This window comes from Cryptomeria japonica, chromosome 10, assembly GCF_030272615.1.
Source record: "Cryptomeria japonica chromosome 10, Sugi_1.0, whole genome shotgun sequence".
Taxonomy (NCBI): domain Eukaryota; kingdom Viridiplantae; phylum Streptophyta; class Pinopsida; order Cupressales; family Cupressaceae; genus Cryptomeria; species Cryptomeria japonica.
Window position 1 is genome coordinate 118,356,678 of NC_081414.1, and position 21,223 is coordinate 118,377,900.

The window sequence follows — 21,223 nt, forward strand, 5'->3', positions numbered from 1 at the left end:
CCATTTTGCGAGGTACTCTGTTGCCACTACAATTTACTTACACCGATGCATGTGGCTCACCTTCAGTGGTCCAACAAAGTCAAGACCCTACCTTTTGAACAACTCTTGGGGTTGCGAGGGGAATAGTGGCATGAATTCGTGCTTTAGTGACTTGTTGACTCTTTGGCACGTGTGGCACCCCACTACCCACTCACAAGCGTCTGTGTGCAGTGTTGGCCACCACCGTCTTGCCAAAATACTTTACGTGCAATGGTGTCTGGTCCCATGTGGCCTCTTGTCAACCCCTCATGAGACTCCTTCAATACTCCTGGGATCTCCTCTTCCATCACGCACCTTCGTAGTACTTGGTTTGCACCCATCTTGTATAGCAATCCGTTAATGAGCTGGAAGGTTTTACTCTTAAGGGCTGGTTTCCTTCTTTCACTCAACACCATGTCCCTCGGGAAGGTGGAAGTTTACAAGTACTCCCCTATACTCTTGTACCATGGTGGTAATGTAGCAATTTGGAATAGGTGAGTGTTGAGAAAGTCCTCATTCACCCTGCCATGCAACTTTCCCGACTTAATCCGTGAGAACTAGTCAGTTGAAATGACTCTTCCCTAGCGGCATGATGATGATAAAAGTGAATTCCTGCAACAGGAGCAACCACCTGCTCACCCTCCCTTGGATGATGGGCTTGTTTACAAGGTACATCAATGTCTGATGGTCCACGTAAAACGTGAAGGGTGTCACCAACAGGTGGCGAAACGTTTGTGCGAAGTACACCATTCTTAGTGCCTTCCTCTTTGTCGTACTGTAATTTCTTTCGGCCTTTGAAAGTAGGTGGCTTGCAAAGAAAATTGGATTCTCGAATCCCTGTACACACTTGTGCCAGTGTGGCTCCAATTGCATAATTGGAGGCATCCACATGCACATGAAATTCTTTGTTTCAATCCAGATATGCTAGGATCAGTACACTCACCAGTTTGGACTTTAAGTCATTGAACACTTTTTCTTTTTTCATCTCCCCATGTGAACGGTTCTCCCTTCTATGTTAGCATGTCTAGTGGGTACAAAATTTGTGGAAAGTTTTTATGAACCATCGGTAGTAGCCTACGTGCCCGAGTAATGACTTTTCTCCTATTACGTTTTTCGAGGTCTCCATCTGAATGATGACTCCTACCTTGTAGGGGTCTATCTTCAGCCCCTCGCACACTATATGGCGAAGCAATTTTCCTTGCGACACCATAAATCTGCACTCTTTTGGGTTTAAAGCCAATTGTGCCCTTCGACACCTTCCCATACAAGTTCGGTGAGGTGATTCTCTTGTTCGCTGTATATCAACCAATCATCCAAGAAAGCCTTGAAGTTACACAACGACATTTTATCAAAGATGTATAATATCATCCGCTAGAAGATGGTGGGGGTATTGCACAAGCCGAACAACATCCTATTGTAGGCATACACCCTCGTGTCTTCCACTATGAAGGTAGTCTTGAGTTTGTCTTCCTCGACAATGCTTATCTAATTGTACTCGAAGAATTCGTCTATGAAGGAGTATATCTTGTGGCTTGCAACCTCTTCTAGTATGGTGTTGGCGAACGAAATCGGGAAGGGGTCCACACAAATCCTTATTTGGTTTGCTTCCTTCTTGAGGGATATGACGATTGGAGAGACCCACTCACTCGTTTCCACTTTGAAGATTATGCCTGCATCCAACATTTTTTCAATTTCTTCCTATACCTTGGTAGCGTAGTTCTTATTTGTTTGGTACGACCTCTTCCATACGGGTTGTGCACTCGGTACGAGGGGGATTCAATGTATGCACAACTCCAGAGGTATCCCCTTTAGATCCTTGTACGTCCATGCAAAGGTGTCATACTCCATAAAGATTTTGAACACAACGGCCTTCAGTACATGGTTCCACTCATCATCGACCAATAGCGTCTTCGAATTGTCTTCATCACTGAGGTTCACCTTCTTCACATTTGGTTCCTCATACTTTATGATTTTATCTTGTTCAAAGTGGTGTGCCGGTGTGTTGTCTGCTTGTGGCACTCCCTTGTATTCTTCATAATCTGGGGGAAATGTGATACTCTCCATATCCTTATGCACTTCTTCAATGTCTGAGATCTGCAACATGTTACACTCGAGGTGGAAGACTTTGTAGTCCTCCATCTGCCAATGGAACAACCCGTTCAGAGAGCTTGTCTCATCCTTTGAGCAGTCTTCTAGTTCAAGTACCCCTTCGTTGGTGGGTTCCATCGTCTTCCATCCTTCCTCCATTGAAAAGCCTCCACGCTTGCACTCTGAGTTGGAGGATGCCAGTTCTTTGCTCATCGCCTAATTCCTCAGGTCGATGACTTACTTCCTCCTTCCACTCTTGATGGAGAGTGTATTTTGCTTCCAGTTGTGATTGGCCTTGGCAATAATCAACCAACCCCTTCCAAGGAGAGCATCGTACGTCTTCTTTTCCAATGGAATAACTACAAAGTTTGGGAAGAAATATTGTATGCCGATTTTCACTTTTTGTGCCATCAATGTCCTGAGTGACTTGATGCCATGCTGGTCGACACCTACCAGATGTAAGGTTGGCGGTCAGAGTGTTGGCTTCCCTAGACTTTTCCATGTTTCTTTCAGCAACACATTGACACTCAAGCCTCCATCGATGATGGTGTTTGTTAGCTTCCCATTATTTCCATCTTGACGACAGTCGGTTTCCTATGCTCACCATCAGCAACATGGGATTAGTGGCCTGTTTGCTAGGTGACTTCACCGTTGGTTCCTTCTATGTCTTGGGTTGTTCTTGGCCAAGTGTGTTGTCATTGACTATATTGGTGATGGTCACTTTTAATTGTGGCATGGTCTATAGAAGGTCGGTTACCCATATGGGTATTGTGGTTTGCAGCACCTGTCTTATTATGTTTTTGTCCAACTTCGATCGTAGTGGAGTATTGGCAATGGCAGTTTCATTAGAAGCTCTTCTTTCCTTTGCCATCGCTTGTTTTGTGTCGGCTTTGGCTTCCCGAAGTCTTTCCTTCTCTGTGTGGGGGTCTGGATATACTGCTTTCTTTATTTGCAGTCTTCCTCATGCTTCTGGATATATTACATTTTTTTTTTGCTTCCCAGCACCTCCCTCATGCTTCTGATAGAAAACATTCAGAGGCGACTGAGCAGATTGCTCTGAAAGGCAGGAAGCTCAGGACGATAAACTTCTAAGAAATCAGCTTTTTAGTCAAGAGGAGTTGATGGCATTTTTTGTCCTGAGCAGGGTTGGAGTTTCCGTATCACTGCTTCAGCATCTTGAGATTATCATTTCGATTTAATTTTTTAGGATAAATATTGATATTTATTTACATACATATCAAAGGCAGTTTCTTCTCTTTGGTGTTCCTTTCCTTCTGCAATGGACTAATTAACATTCTACACTACAGTATGACAAGGAACATTTTGGAAGCAGTTGTTGAAAGATGGGATCAACAAGTTACGATATTGAATGAAATTATTCCAAACAGATGGAAGGTAAAATTCATGTTTTGTAAGATTTTGCATTTTTGCTAAATTACAAGACTCCAACTTTAATGTCTTTGTATTATAGCGAGCTGTTGTTACCATGCTTACTTTTAACAGATGTAGCACATTGGTCATGTGCATGGTTCTTTGTATGAATTTTGTTGAAACATCTCTTTTAATAGTTATAGTTTCAACGGGCAATAGTTCATCTGTCTAAAGAGGGCAATGAGTGATGAATTTTTAGTTTTTAGATTCATTCTTGTTTGCTTTTTTGCACCAATGTTTTGAATCACACTCAGTGACCCATCATTAGGATGAAGATGGAAAAAGGGAAAAAGTAATGAATTTCACATGCCATTCCTATGTACCCCTTGGTTGATAAAAATTGCATTATAATGGATACTGAGAGAGGACAGAAAAACTGATTGTGTCTGAATATTTTTGTAATAGATAGATTCTCATTGAAGCTTTGCTTTTCCATTCTTCTTACTTTTATTGATTTACCAGCTGGGCCTCTTACATTTCTGGAGATTGCTTGGAGTAGTTCATTGCAAATGGTCAAATCATATTCTGAAAATTTTGAAATAAATAAGCTTTCTGTAGTTTATAGATCCAAGTCAATGTTAGGTAGCATGCATCCATGTGCCCCTAAATTTTGTATTTGATATATTTTGCATTTGACAATAATGTTCATGTAATAGTTGTCGCTATATGTTAATCGTGTATATTGTCCATAGGCGAGACAGGTTGTCAGTTAAGTTAGTTTTAGTACAGGCATCCCTTACAATTCATAGTTAATGATTAAAATAGAGATTGAGTTGTACCTTATTATCATTGTATTCTAAAATACATCTTTTGTTCTCTTTGCCCATTGGTGTGCCTGGCCTGGTATGGTATTAGTGCCACCCTGTGAGGCAGAAAGAGGATGAGAAATGACAGTTAAGGTTGCAACTCAAGCAGGTGGTGTTTGTATGTTTACATGTCTCTCCCATGAAGAAATATGCATGCAATGAAGATTGCAGGAAAGTTCTCAGATGCTTTGTTGAAGATGACTGTCATCAATGGTTTATTGATAATCTGCTTTAAAATTGCCAACTAGTAGTAGACAATTGGAAAGACTAAGCACAAGGTAACCATGTGTAGGAAGAAGTAATTGGGTTGTAAAGCCAACAGTGATTGGAATTTAATTTATGAGGTTTTACTTGTAATGCACAAATTGGTACTGTAAAGTGGAAGCAAAAGCAGCATTGAACAATGATAAACATCACATGCCTTGCAAAACTCTGCATATTCGTAAGGTCAAACTGTCTGGATGCTCTGATTTCTATCTGATGCTTTACCTTTTATGCTCACACCTCAACAGTACACTCCACTATCATCGTAGGCTCTCCATAAGCATCCCAGGGCTGAGTAAAAAAATTAAAACCCCCAGTGAAGGCTGTGGCCTTCTCCTAGAATACAAACTCTCTTACCTTCAAATCTGCTGCCTACAATAAAATAACTCAGATCTTTAGAAATGATCTTCTGAATTGTATCCAGTACTGTGTACTCAAAATCATAATCGGGCCTAATTTTCCAACCAAGAAAGAAAATGTGCAGTGTTTCAGAATGGAGAGTCTCCCAAAGATATCGTTACTTATGGTTGAGAGGGGCACTGGCTTTGGTTTCTCAAGGAAGAACTCTTGTAATTTCATGGGTGTATATTCGAGCCCAACAACTCCAAGGAGGCTAGTAGGATCCACTGATATTCTAATGATTCCTAAGGTTACTTAATTGCAGTCTCTTTCAAATGGAAAATTTTTCATGCTTTTCAAGAAGGTCCTTGTTAAATGAAGAAATTAAGCATCTTCATGAAACCGTGGTGTCTGACCGTCAATCCAAAAGAGGATCTTCGCAGCACAGTGCTTATTTGGACTAGACTTCACTTTCTCTGGAGCAAATATTGGCAAGGATCCTCCTTGCCAAATTAGGCAATGTAGAAGGAGAATGCATTACATCTTTGGAATTCACAAAGTATCCAAGGATTCTAAACTAACCTGGAATCTGTGTCAATAATGATTTGAAAAAATCTCCACCAGATCAAATACCTCTAGAGAAAAACCAACAAGGAAAGCTCAAGCACAAACAATTACAACCCAATGATACTACAACCCAAAAGCTCAGTTTAAAACTGAAAATCATCTTTGGATCCTTTTGAGACAGAATTCAATTGACAATCAAGAATAGCAAAAAGAGAACGAACTACGGATCTGGGACATCAAAACCATAGATAAAGATGTGGACCAAATCATTGGTATATTTGACATCCCTTAGTTTGCGTAATATGGATTCTCTTTTAGAATGTAAGAGAGGTTTAGATTTACCCAACAAACACTACCTTATTAAAGAAAAGATCAAGAAAGAAAAATAGAGCAACATTCCTTACAAGATACCTTTAGAACAAGCCCCTTGCAACACATGAAACACACAAGATTATTGGGCTACAAGCAAATCATCATCTATCAACAAAAAAATAACTTTGATAAAGTGGGATTTTGTGAGGTATCCTCTAATAACAAACCAATCCATTGCTTGAGGGATTGGTCTTTAAATGCTATCAGCATTCATACAAGATACCTTTAGAACAAGCCCCTTGCATCACATGAAACACACAAGATTATTAAGCTACAAGCAAATCATCATCTATCAACAAAAAATAAACTTTGATAAAGTGGGATTTTGTTAGTTATACTCTTATAACAAACCGATCCATTGCTTGGGGATTGGTCTTTAACGGCTATTTGCATGAATTTCAAGAAAAATAGTGTTGTTCAACAATCAACTAGGTTATGAAAACTCATCAATAAACCCCATATTGGTTACATATTTCTACATACTCAAGGGCCCAAAAGAGGAAAGTGGGGTGAGGGTAGAGATTCAACACTTAGACTATAGGTTCTCTTTGTTACTAGTTCATTGTTGACAATGATGGATCTAAGTTTAGTTCGAAACCAGTCTGGTTGTTGGGAATTGGGATGGATCCTTCATAGAGATGTCTAGGGCTCTACCGAATGGACTTGGATTGGGTTGGGTTCATTGGAAGGAAAGCTTGGCGAATTTGGGTCTGTTTGGCAGGACTTGCACATAATTCATTTAAAAGAAACACCTTGTTTTAATTTGATTAGTAAAGATTTGACAATGCATAATTGTTTTCATTGCTGAATATGCTTGTTAGCATACCTATATGTCATCGCTTGTATGTCCCCAATTTGAGCAGAATTGATTTTTGTGCTTTTAGCTCAATTCCCAAATTCCTGTAGGCTAATTGGTAAGGGAAAGGGGACTCCAAAGTTCTTGGAGGCGCATGTTCTGTATTTCAAGATCTGTATTCATGGCAATAATGACACTTTTAGAAGTGTTTTTTTGACTCTTGGGGTGTTCTCCAAACTTCTTGGAGAGCATGTCTATTTTAGTAAGTCATCAAGTTGGCTCCAATTATCATCTTACTTTTTCAGTTTTGTCATGTGTAGTCAGAATTGGATTCTGATGCCTTTGAAGTGCATTCCGCAACTCAGATGAAATATTTAAAATGTGCGCTTAAGTTTTTGATACGGAGTTAATAAAATATTTGCATGTGTTATATTTTAATATAGATGTTTATGTATCCCCTCAAAAGTGGACATCTAGGGAAAAGGAAGGGGGTTTATGCATGAAAAGTTATTTTATTATTCAAAGGTTTTTTGAGGGATACATGAATTATTTTAAATTGGTAATTGGTTATTTTCTCTCCAAAAGCTATAAAAGAAGGTGTTGGGGTTCATTGTTGGATATGCTGATGATTGTTACAGTTATGTTGTTGGATTGAACTTGGGCTGTTCCACAACCTTTTGAGGATGAAAATCCTCTTTAGATTTCTAGTTTTAGATTTCAAAGATAATACCTAGCTAGATTGTATGATTTCATTTCAGAGATCACCATTGGGCTTCAAGTAGAGTTTTTAGTTCGGATTTCAATCGTGGAGGTATTTGATGTCTTTTAATTGCTAGTGATTTATGGTGTGATTTATTTATCATCTTTTAGAGCTTGATCAAAGGGTTTAGAGGTGATTTGAAGAGCTTATGATTTGCTGGTCATACCACTTCCTGTAGTATGTCGTACCATCCATTTGGGTTCGTAAATTCCATTATCATTACCTAGCTTAAGTTTGTTCAAGTGTAGCTGTTGATTCTTGGCAAACCATACCCTTTAGGGAGGATTTCAAGGCTGTGAACTCTGTATTCTATTCAAAGATTGAGCCATACCATGTGTTGGTGTGCCTATATGCATGGCGTGTGAGCATATACATCCAAGCGCTGCCTTTTAAGGGTGGTTTCATTGCTGGTTGGGAGCACAAAGACCTCTAGAAGTTGGGTGAATATGAATTTGGCCAAACTTTTTATGTTAGCTTGATCTTAAAAGGGCTGTACAGCTTTTTGGTTGGCTATACTTGCTGATTTAGAAGCTGATTGGTTAAGGTTTATCAGTTTGGGCCATTGTTGGGGCGTTTGGTATACGAATATATCTCTTTCAGAGTTTCTAGAACTATACCAGCAGTGATCTCAGTCTGATATGATAGATATACAGTAGCAACTAATTCTTTTTTTTTTTAAAGTGCTGTGTAAACTTTTTAACATGACCAGTGATGCTGACATGACACGCCCTCTGATACCACGTGAAACGCTTATGACCTGGAGCTATGAACCGGTGATGTCACAAATAGGTGATCTCATCCCCTTTTACCAGAGCTAAGGCTCAAACCCATGAGCACATTGGATCAGTGAAGGCACAAGCTTGTGATCACAATGGCCCAACAGGGGTTTGAAGTTTGAACCATGGTGGTCACAACAACATTACCACCACTTCACCAACACACTATGGGAAGAACCCAGCAGCAAACAAGCTAATCAGACCTGCAACAATCATTGTTATTACTTATCCAAGGTATTTCCTTGCTCAAAAATTCCATAATCTTGTGTTTTGGCATCATTTGGGGTGATTTAGGTGCTGGCTGGAGGTTATCAGCACTGTAACAACTATATCAGATTTTCCATTTCAGTCACCAGCAATCAAAGAGTGCTTTCAGATCCATGCCTATTCATCTTACTCAACAAATTCAAGGTTTATCATTGTCATTTCCAAGTTGGGTGATGGGTATATGATTTGGGCATCTTGGGAAGTGTTTTTCAACAATAGTATTTTGTATCAACACTTATTAGAGCAGTTGTAGTGTTATTGCATATGGACTATCAACTAACATTGTAAGCTTTAGATGCTGATACTTCTAAAGAGCTTTCCATTCCGTAAGCATGGTAATTGTAACACTGGATGGTTTTCTGCCAGTGTGAGTTGGATTTCATTATTGTTGGTACTTACCCTACTGCATAAGTGGTTCATTGTAATCGCTGCCACTGGACAAGTGTAAGGAGCTTGCTTTTCATTTCAGTTTGTATAAGCTTTCCCATTGCAAGTCTATGTGCCCTTATGCTTTCCCAAAGAAGTGGATGTGCCATTATAATTCCCATTGAATAAGAAGTTTTCTTTTTTGTATTGCATATGCATCCCACTAAATAAGTGGTTTGGCCGGTTTGCTGCCTGATGCTTCCCATTCTGGTAGTTTACTTTCAATATATGTGGTCCTAAACACCATATTCTCCCACCTTGCCCTTTTCGGTATTTGGGTGATCAGAAAGTGGAAAGGAAGTTGCTTTGCATCTTACTTTCAGTTGATGAAGTATTTTCCAAAAGAATTGAGGATTGTTTTTACATCGCTAGAAACACAAAAGCTCGTCAACACCACCATGTTTTGATGCCTAATGTTATTGATGATTTCATCTCATTTGTGAACATAGAATCTCCTTCATACATTAAATTTGTGATTGTAGTGTTGGTCCTCTTGTATTTGCCAACAAATGGTTGTGAAGGAAATCACAATAGCCCTTGGTTATGCTGCCTATGGGTTCTTGCACATTAAGGCCTTGTAGCTTAAATACCTTGTCTTCCTCCATCATAGTGACAATAGTTGTGGATGTGGAAGGCCCTATCAATTAGCATGACATCTAGAAGGAGATGGATTTCTCTTTGCATTTGCAAACCTTGTTCACGTTTTAGCTTCCAACATGTAAAGGCAAGTGCTAGTCTTAAGAAAGGGCCATGGTTTGACTAAGAGTGGATGTGTTCCTATGGTTTGACCTCAACGAAGATTCTCTTTACTACCATTGTTGAATATGTTTTATTTTACTTTCTAGCACCTTTAAAGTGTCCACGTAAAGGGGATTAAACTTTTAATATTGAAGTCGATATGATCTTATAAGGTTTTAACAATTGTTTTGTTTAATATATGAATGTTATGTGGTTATTTAAAGTTAATTTCTATTTTTAGGCTAAAATATGTATATATTTATTTATTTTTATATATTTTTTGTATAGATGTACTCAATGTGTAACCAACTCCAATTTGTTTTTTGTTGTACCAGCATATCCAAACTCCCACACCCAAATCTGAACTAGTAATTAAGGATTCTTTGATTCAACTAGTAACCAAAAAGTTCATAGAGATGTGGAATTTGCTCAGTGATCGTTCATTTGTCACAACAAGAGGAAAGGGCAACATTACATAAACAAAAGACTAGATAGGATTTTGCTTTGAGATAGATGGCTCACCAACAACAAGCAAATATTGGTCAATGTTCCTGACAACATTGTAGTACCATTGGCTTATTTAACTAGAACATGTTAACAACAATCTAGGCTTGCATGAGGCCTAATTCTTGTTCAATAATATGTAGACATTCCATCTTGATTTTTTTGAAGTATTGAAATTGGTGATAGGCAGTTAATGACATTATGTAGAATGCAATCTACAACATCATGGGCAAACTAATTAAATTGAAAAAGAATGAAGGAATAGAACCACAACAATTGGCATCTTATTCAGCCAATCAACAAGCATGTTGGATTGGCTACACTCTTAAAAAAAGAAAAGTAAAGAAACTAGATACGTGAAAGAAATGGAACCCCAAGAGGATGATCCGGTCCATCAAAAACCTTAATTGTAGCAAAGAGAATTGTGTTGTTGGTGTTCTTTTTGCACTAGTCCCTAACCCTAAGGTTCTTCCCAAGATCTAGACAAGGTGACCTAACTTTTTTACATAAGGAAGCAACCTATGCTCAAACTAGGGGTTGGAAAAGGCCAATGAACAAGAAGAGCATGGACCGCTTTTTCACTTTGATCCCTGCCAAATCAGGGGTTTGTTCCTAGAGATCCTTTAAGATAAAACAAATAAAAGACTAAAATGAATCCACACACAAAGATGACTATGTAATTAGCTTTGATAACATTTCTTTATGGAGGATTACTACATGTATACATCATATCTTTTCTCTTTTGGTAGCTGACTAAAATGATGCAACATAAGATGAGAATTGGTCACTAATCCCTATAAATGCATTGATTAGTGGTTGCTTACAACATCATTAACCCAATAATATATGTTATACAATAGTGCTCTAGTGGCTTAATTAGTTAGAAGCTCAGGATAGTTTTACTAAAGGTTTACAATAATGAGCTGTGCACAATGGTAGAACTTTAGAATTGTTGCCTAAATTTCACTCACTATTCAATTTTAGCCTTGCCTTGTCTTTTTCAAATTAAGTGAAATTCATCTAAGTCGTCTTTCAAAGCTTGTTGGAGTTCTAAGTCACTTCTTGAAGTTGCGTCAGAGTCTGCCAAGACAAATGAAACTCATCAGTCCTTGTTATTTTTGAAAACCTTCAAGTCTTGTTAGTCCGAGTTTAAGTAAAACTTTTAGTGTCGCTCCCCAATGTCTTCCTTTGCCCTTTGTTAAGTCTTCGTTCTCGTTGTTTATTCCTTCGTCGTCTTTTCAAGGAGTTCAACTTCCAGCATTGGTCTCCAACATCCTGCTTTGAACTAAGAATGAAGTCTCTTTGTCGGTCTTTAGAGTTCAAAGTTGAACTTAAGTGTTGTTCCATTTTGCGAAGCTTTGGCTTCAATGACATCGGTTCTTGAAGCTGTGTTGGAGTCCGATTCATCAAGTGGCACCAAGATGAAGGAAAGATAAAGTTCAAAAATTGCAAGAACCAAGTTCAAAGGGCGGAGTGAACATCTGATGGCTTGTACAGGGACATTAAGAACACTTCAGCCACAACAAGAAGTTCAAGAACTAGAGGCGGAGTCCGACATTTGAATTTGAACTCTCACTCACAAGTCCAATGAAAGAAAAGAAAGAAGTTTGTATAAGGCGTCAATGAGAGTTAGTTCTTGAACAAAAGGTGGAGCTTGACAGAGAAGATTGCAGAATTTGAAAAAGTGGTTTCAATGGCAACATACGTAAGAGAAACTGAGAATTAATTGTAGAAAGGATGGGTAGTTGCAGAATTGAATGCCTAGGTACAGTTTTTAAAAATCCTTTCTTAAAAGCTGCCATTAGATGAATTCATTCACATCAAAGGTGAAAAGAAGAATAGAGAAGCTAGGGCAAGACAATTTCTTTGTAGATACAACACCATTATTTGTAGAGGTAAGCTCCCAAGCTATCGAATTGTACTGTTGAGTGATGAAATTCTGTTTTTCTAGAGATAGAGAATTATTGAGACCTAGGTAGGGCAGTGGCGAACTTAGAAGAATTGTTTGAGTTAGAGGAATTGGGGGAAAATGAAGTTCAAGTACATGGGCTATGATCATTTGAATGGTTCAGATTTCTCTTTACCAGAGATAGGTGACACAAAACTAGGCCACATAAGTCTAGGTGATTTTTGGTGGAGAATAGAAAACCCCAACGTCACCCCATAACTCAGAAATTGATTGATAGTGGTCTTCTGCAAGTTGCCGCTTTCCCCGTGTCTATGTAGTGCTTTGATTTGGTGATGGAATGCATAAATCGGTATGACCTGAATACCAGAGAAATAAAGATAGAAAACAATGAAGTGTTGATAACTCTGGATCATGCCACCATTCAGAACTACTTTCGGTTCCCGATTAGAGCGGAATGTGCGCACTAGGATTTCACACTCTCCCAATGTGAATTCTGCAAAGAAGGTATACAGAAATGAAATTGCTCAGAATTGGTTTGACAACCCTAGAAAGGGACAATCTAAGCTGCCAAAGAACATTCACAAATCTTTCCTCAAGGGTGAGATTGCAGATATAATTATCTTGTTGCATAGACTCAGAGGTGATGAAGAGGCCGAATCTTGAAGACTGGATGTTCTTGTTCGTCCAAGTAATCTACACAAGTAAGTCCTATATAGATTGGGCGAACATGATAAGTGATCGGCTGCTCTCTGAGCTTTAGTCTTTTGGTTGGAATAAGTATTTCTATATGATTTCATATCTGATGTATGCCTTGGTGTCTACCCGAAATTGGCTCGGATTGGAGTTAGTTTAGGAGTATGATGACAATATTCAAATCTATGACTTTTATCCAAGCTTGCAATTGCAGAAAAATTATGCCAATTTTAGGAGGATCAATTATGTTTTCACAATGCGCTTGGTGTTAAAGTGGATCAGATTTATATACAGGTAATTTTAAATTATAATGTAATAATTATGCACAGTAATTGTAACTGAAGATCACACAATGTTCTGTATAATATTGCAGGTCGCTGATGTATTCACAAAATATTGACTGCTGTAAGTACAATAATATCGACTACTCCTGTTTTCACCACGATACCGACTCACTTGTTATCATAACAACTTCGTATATTCAGCATCAAATGGAATAGGGCCGAGATATATACACACTCTCGGTGGTCCACATAGAGTCACGGCTCTATGTGGAATTGACATGATTCCACATAGAGTTGTGACTCCTATGTGGAGGAATGACCATTGGTAACCGATGGTAAACATACGCAATGTTTAAACAATTAGTAATTGGTATAATTAGTGACCGATACTATGACTTAACAAACAACTTTTAATCATCACTCTTGACAATTGATATACAACATAAACAATGCTATGTATAGTCCGATTGTCATATAAATGATTATAGAGAAAATCAATCATCATGTAATATCGTGATCTGTGATCAGAATATGCAAATACAGTTAAGTACGATCAAGGGTAAGAATTATCCGACCGTTGCTACATAGTTTTTCAACACTTAGTCCATGAGATGCAAGGTCATCTTGAGAGAAGAATTTATCCCGAGGCAACAAAGTTGATTAAGGTATATGGTAGCTACTTTTTGCAGTTTCCCACTTTCACTTATATAAGAGTTGGGGGCTTTGATGGTCTTCCCTTGAAGCCACCAAGGTATACAGATGATAAATTTATTATGATTGAGGTGTGCCATCAAATTTCTGAAGTAAACAAAAGGTGTAGCGAGAGGAGAAAGATAGGTATTCAATTTCCTATCATGTTGGGAGTTTATAGTTGTAAATCCCAATCTAATGCTCTGAACATCATAAAGGCAGCTGGAAGTACACAATAGGAACTTATGATGTTATTAGATTGCATTTTGATTCAAAGAGTTTTGTAAAAGATAACCTGCAATTAGGTCCTTCATATGATCATGTTTCGCAATTGGAAGACTATTGGGCAAATTGTCTAGATGATCTGGAGGTAAGGAGAAGAGACTGGTCAAGAATGACCATTCAGCAAGTGATAGATTACCAGATTCAGTTAGAGATTTTGGGTATTGTGGATGATGGGTCTGATTTAGTCGACACTGTTTACGTTTCTCATGTGCAATCACAACCATTGGATCCCACTGATTGGAACCGGCCAGAAGAAGATGATATTGACAGGAGAACACTAGGAGTCATCATGAGAACATAGATGTGGGTGGCTAAGAAGAGAGGCAACGATCCTAGGCCCACCTCTGCAACAAAGAAGAAGCCTTCAAAACAGAGTAGTTCAACAAACCCTAATCCCTCTCCTATAGTCTCGACTGCCCTGACCTTGCCATCAACGAATCTTGGAGGGAGTGGAGATGGTGAATCTCCAAAGAAGGATCAAGAACCTAAGAAGACTTGTGAAGAGTTAGTGCCAAATACGGGTACAGAGGAGCCAAACAAGGGGCAGGAAGCAGAAAAGGAGCCTAAAGATGGAACAAGGCAAGGCTAGACACAAATGATAAGGGAAAGAGACCAGCTGGAGGTATTGGGCAAGATTATATAGTTAGTGATACATCAAAATCCTCTTTCCTCTTTTCTATGCAAAATATTGATATGACACCACCGGTTAAGAGGACACTTTTTTTGAGTCTCGATTTAATACTAAGTGCCATGAAGACTTTGTCTTCCCTTTCATGGCTAGAGTCAATGATGTCAAGGAAAACAAAGATGGAGGCCATTAGGCAGCCGGCTATGGATTCTATTTCACAGATGCTGCAATCTACTCTCACTCCCAAAGCTAAGAAGCTTAAGACTACTTCCCAGCTTGTAGAAGATGATAACTCGGATCACTTGTTCCTTGAGATTGCACAACCTACTTCACAGGTTGATCCTAGCTAGGCCACTGTTGCAGATTTTAGTCTTATGAGGATTGATCTGGGGCCTCCTAGTAGAGATGGCGACCTTCGTAACTTCCAAGTCTCTGCAACTAATGGAGAGGGTGGAGAAAGATAAAATGGATAAGGAAGGCTTGAAGGGTTTAGTGGGAGCACCGTTAGAGTGTTTGAGATCACTACTAAATTTGTCATCGCCACAAGATGCTAGTTCCTCATAGCCATTGTTGGACCCATGGTCTAATGCAAATAAGAAGCTAGTAGTTAAATTGCAAGTACTCAACTATTTTGGCCCCGTGGCTTAGGAGTGGATTAAGAAGTTGAAAATGAAGGGTTTGTCCTTCATTGATAATTTGAGTAAATCATACAATGAGTTGATTATTGCCAGTAATAGTGTTTCTTCTGAGATCTCTGTCTCTAAAATGGAAGAGACCACTTATAAGGAGCAAAAGAAATTGCTACAGGAGGTTGTTGATATGGGCCTTGATGAAGCAGCGAGTAGGTGAATGACAGCTTCCAAAGATACTGAATTTGGAATGTGGATTCAGAGACTTAACTGGAAATGTGAATGCCTTCAAAAAAATATTGCAGAACAGAGCAAATTGCTGAAAGAGGCCAATAAAATGATCACCCAGATATTTTGAAATTTCTGAATTTAAGGATATTGGATGCAAATTGAAAGAAAAAGATAACTTGGGTGTGGCGTCAGCAGATGAGTTGAAAGTGGAGTTTCAAAAGAATATTGATATATTAGCTGACCCTAGCACATTTCTAGAGGATAAACATGATGAATTGGCACAAATTGATGCATCGCTCATATGGTGTGTCAATCATCACAAGGCATTTGTAGCTAAGGCAGTAGAAATTAAGGAGAATAAATCTTATTGGGCATTGAGAAACAAGAATGTTATTATCCCAGATGAAGGTGAACTTCCGGGTGTCTTCCAAGCGCTGAAAAGTTACAAGGAGTAGTTACAACAAGAGCAACCCACCCAGCCGATGCAGTAGCAGTAGGCTACTCAACTGCGAGACTTTGCCATTACATTCGGAAACCTCTCATAATTGTCCTCTGTTCTGTAATGTTTCTATGAAAAGAATCAGTTTCGTTGAAGACTAGGTAGTAGCTAAATTGAAACAATATAAATGGGATAGAATAGAAGTTAGAAAGGATCGGGAATTTTGGTCCCCCTTGTCCTTGGAGGCATGAGTGAGACACGATCAAAAATTTTCCTGAGCATCTTTTTTGTAATTCTCTGGATAATTGATTTCTGAGTTGGATTGCTTTTGTGCATTTGATTTTATCAGTTCATGTAATTTCTGAAACTTTGTTTTCATAATGACAATACCATTACTCTTGGTGATGATTTTATTCTCATGAGCTATTTTATATTCTCAGGAGTTGATTCTGATCTTCAAGTTATAAGTTCTTTTTTAATATAGTGATTAATCTTTGAGTTGATGCTGTATTTGGAAATCATTTTCTGTGTGTGAATGATGTATCTGGTTAAATAAGCTATTCATTTCCCCATTTTTCATTAAGTTACTTGCTGTTCACATCTGTGTCATGGTGATGAGTAGGTGTTGGTACCTTTCCTACTTTCTGGTTAAAAGTATACCCCCATTTTAGTTTAGTTTCCAAGCATTCAAGTAGATCTTGAGAAGGGAGCTGTACCTTCATTAAAAATTCAAAGGGAAACTACTTGCTAGGTTCATGTTAGTTTACCCAACTGTTGCTTAATTGCATTGGTCTTCCTTGCGGGTATAGAGTCAGCTAAGAGATCATTTGTTAAAGACCAATTTGTTAACCAACAAGAATATATAAATTAAATAAAATTTATTACAAGGTTTAAAATGATTTGGATGGTCAGCCTTCAACTATTAGACCAGTGCTTGTTCGGTATTCCTATAGCACAAAGTCAAATCTAGACAAAACCCTAATGACAAAGTAAACCCAGCTTTTAGACGAGTTTAATGTACTTGGATCTTTCTTGCGAAGCTTGAACCCTGAAATGCCCTTCTATATCAAAGATACACCTTTACTTAATAAACCATGACTAATTTAAAAGCTTCACATATCAGTCTTGAAAGGCTTTTACCTTGGCACTCTAGTGCACAAAGTGAAATAGTTTTACAACATCCTTTAGATGCAAACTAACAAGGACCCAAAAGAAAGAACAATAAATGTGAACTTAGGGATTCCTTGAATCCCCTAAAACTCTTAAACAATTATGGAGACAAAATGTAACAATGGAACAAAATTAGTGTCTTATATTGATTTAAAAAAAATAGTTTACAAAGTCACCTCATATTTCATAAAAACTTAACCGCTTTAGATTCATATACATTGGTACAAAGAAAACCTATAGCTTGATCTAGATGAACTTGCTCAGTTTGACCAAAGACCAACCACTTACATGAAAAACGCAAAATCATATATAGATCTGCAACTATGGGACACAATCAAGAAAGAGAAGTGACCATCTTGAATTCATAGAGAGTTTTCATGTTTGTGACATAATGGTCTTCAATGCTCTTGCATCGAAATCATCCTCTTGGGACCCGAAGATGCACCTGTACACATGGAAAATTGATCTTGTGATTGAACATCATGTTGGTTGTCAACGACCTCACGATTTGTATACGGAGATTTTGTATACTTGAGACTTTGTATACTGAGATTTTCATAGTAGGTTAACCCCCTTTGAGGTGATTTTGAAGTTGTTTGCAGGTTGCATGAATTTCTAGAAGGGCCAAAGCACTTGCATAATGCACTTGGAGCACGGTATGAGAAATTGGACGCAAAGCGCTGCATTTTGAAGGGGCTGCTATTGTTGGACAGGGGCATTGAGGCCATTGGTTGCCATTAACACTTGAGTGAGGGTTGCATTTTGATGTTTGAGTGCTTCTAAGAGAGGCTGTACAGACTCTGAATCTGCTGTACCAAGGGTTTACAGACCTGTAGCTGGGTGTGATTTGCCCTCTCTGTTGTTCCTTTGTTGCTGTTTGGTAGCGCCTAGTTGTTTGGAGGTGAACCATAATGTTGTTTGATCATATAGACTTAGAGGCTGTACAATACCTTATGTTTTGCTGCATTGGCTGCTGATTGCATTCTCAGACCTGCAAACTGTCATTTTCAGTCCATTTGGGTGTATTAGAGAGGTGCTGGAAATGAATACCATTGTTTGACAGCTCTGGAAGGCATTTTTGCCAGTTTGGGTGTTTTCTGAGTTTTCTTTGTGGCTGTTTTTGACCTGCAATAGCATTTCATCAGACCTGCAACAGTGTTTATTTGGGTGTATTAGAGAGATGCTAGAAATGAATATCATTGTTTGACAGCTCTGGAAGGCAATTTTGCCAGTTTGGGTGTTTTCTGAGTGTTCTTTGTGGCTGTTTTTGACCCACAACAGCCTTTAATCAGACCTGCAACAGCTCTCTAATCATATCAGGTCTGCTACAGCTCATACTACGGTTAATTTGATGAACTTCAGACCTGTTAAGGTTTACACCAACACATAATATCGAGGTAAAAAGGATTGTTTGTATGTTGGGTGCTGGTTTAATTTAATTTGGCTTTTGGGAATGATTTTATGAGTGCCATTTGGTATTAGCATTGTATATTGTAACAGCACTTAGTGAAAGCAGAGATTTTATTGTTTCAGTTTGTATGTTGAGCTTATGCATTGTTTAAAAATAAATTTTGTCAGGGTGGTTATTACAATCAGAACCTGGGGATGTTGGAGAAATGGTATTGGGGAAAGCACAAATCCAAAACTTCGGTGCTTAAAATATTCCAAGGCATTGGGTTGGGGTTTAAATGGATGGTATGAAGGTACAGGAGAGGTTGATACTCCAACAACCATTGTTAGAGAAATTTTACAGGTTAGGATTAGGATGTTGGGATCAGGTGGAAAGTTATGACAGGAGGTTGAAGATTCACAACCCAATAAGGACAAAGGGGAAGGTGGAGATGGATGAGATGGCATATTGGGATGGACAACCACAAAAGTTTGAAACTCCGGCAACTTCCAAAAAGGCAAAAACTCAAGGAAATGTCCAAAACAGACCCAACACTTAAGATTTTTTTGATTTTTGCAAACCTTAATATATAATAAGCACATGGGGAACAACACATGGCAATAATCAGGCAAAATTTTGACTCATTGAAATCTCAGTTAGATTATCTCAGGTCAGTTATAAAAGGTGTGGTTAACACAAAGCGATTACAACATAGGGGCATTATCGTGAGAAAATTACAATAGCAAATAAATTCAGTGTAGAAAATGATAGCAATTTGAATTTATCTATAGAAAGAAATAAAATTTTTGATGGATTTTGTCAAAGAACATCTCTAGCAAGAACAAATCAGCCTATAAATGCTAAGAACACAAAATAGCAACACAAAAAAACATGTCAAGGCTGATTAGTGAAATAAATAATACTGGGATGATGCAAGTGGCAATAGAAAAATAAGTTAAAAATATAGTCTTCTCTTTTCAAAAGGAAAATGTCCTAGCGCCAAATGGCTTTGGAATGCAGTTCTATCAAGCCTTTTGGCACCTAATCAGAATGGATTTTCTAGCTGTCATAGAGGAATTCAAAAGGAACAAACGAGTGATCAAAAGTATCAGTGTCACCATATTGGTGTTGATACTGAAAGTAGCATAGGAACACTTAGCACATCAAAATTGCACTATGTAATATAGTCTCAAACGTTCTTGTAAATGTTATAGCTAGTAGAATTAAACAACCCTTTGATAAGATGCTATCACCAATCCAACCAATAGTTGTTCTAAAAAGGCAAGTCATAGATAAGATCACAGAGGTACAAAAGGTGATATTTTCCTAAGAGACAGAAAATCCTAGGGGGTACCAATAAAAATTGATATATCTAAAGCATTTTGATAGATGTAACTGGAAACTATTAACCCAAGCTTTCTGTGGTTTCAACTTTAGCAAAACGATAGGGTGGATCAATAGTTACATGATAATGCTGCCTGTAGCATCACCATTAACGGCAATATTAGAGAATCATTTGCTTCTACTTGAAACCTCATATAAGGAGATTCTTTAAGGAATAATTTATTCATCATAATGGGAGAAGCCATCAATGTAGTAATGATTTGTGGCCCAAGGCTGACAAAACACTAAATGGATTCTTTTTTTATGTTTTGTTGCTTTTTGCATTTGCTGCAGAATTGCTGCTTGGAACAAGGTTGACACTAATTTAGTTGAGTGGCATACGATATGAGGTGTTAGGAGTTAAGGGTATGGCCACATGTGCTTGGGGGTGGTCTTGAAGCTGGTGGCGAAGATGGCATGTGGCTTGGACTATTGCCTTTGTACCCCTAAAATAATTGTAAGTGCCAGATCCTCATGGATCAGTTGATCTTCCTTGGGAAGCAACTGTCCCTGTTGTGGAAGTTGCAAAAGATTTCAAAAGTTGTTGGCCATCAGAGCTTTAGTGAATTGATTCCATTGGGACTTATCTTGACTATTTGGTTTCTCTATCTAATGCTTTTGACCTTGGCATTAATGACTTGATATACTTTGGCTAGCATGCTGCAAACAAGACTGATCTCTTCTGGTTAAGTTTTTTCTACAATATCCGCAATGTGGAAAACAGTGACTCAAGTGTTCCATAGTGAAAGCAGGATTAGAAGATTGTGCTCGAAAGTGGCACTGCCAAACTTTGTGGTTATAGTGTATGTGCCATCGGAAGATAGATCTTGTGGTAAAATCCAATGAGCCTTTCCTTTTGCAAGTGAAGCCATACTCTATCAGCAACTTTGAATTGTTCGAGCGCTCATGGCATTGCTTGTATTTAGCATTGGCCTTTCGTAGGGTGGTTTAAGTTTTTACTAGCTGCATGTATTGGATGTGCTGAATGAATTTGCAGCTTTAACTTCCTTTGAGCTAAATGAGTTGCTGCTATTGATAATGGCATAGGATAAGCTACTTTGTTGGGTGCCAATGGTTGGAAACTCAAACAAACTTTGAATGTGCTATGTAGAGCTTTGTTATATCTATGTTGAAATAAAGTTAGACTTTTGTTTTAAGTCCGACCTTTGTTGGAATTGTATATTCTAGGGAAGAGCATAATCATCCTGTTCTGCCACTTAGGTTTGCCCATCAGTTTGAGAATTGAATGTGGTGGACTTGGTGAACTTCATATCCATCAGCAACTAAATTTCTTTCCAGAAATTGCACAAAACTTTTGTATCTTTATGAGATATGATGGT

At 38.3% G+C, this 21,223-nt stretch overlaps 1 protein-coding gene across 3 annotated transcripts in view; it reads left to right on the plus strand.

Annotated features, from left to right (window-relative positions):
* The window catches only part of LOC131072618 (uncharacterized), a 98,960-nt gene that overhangs the window by 71,172 nt on the left and 6,565 nt on the right, over positions 1-21,223 (plus strand). For all 3 annotated transcript variants that reach the window (XM_058008841.2, XM_058008842.2, XM_058008840.2), the window contains exon 5: positions 3,414-3,501. In XM_058008841.2, coding sequence (XP_057864824.2) covers positions 3,414-3,501 — 88 coding nt within the window. The remainder of the gene's footprint in view (positions 1-3,413; positions 3,502-21,223) is intronic.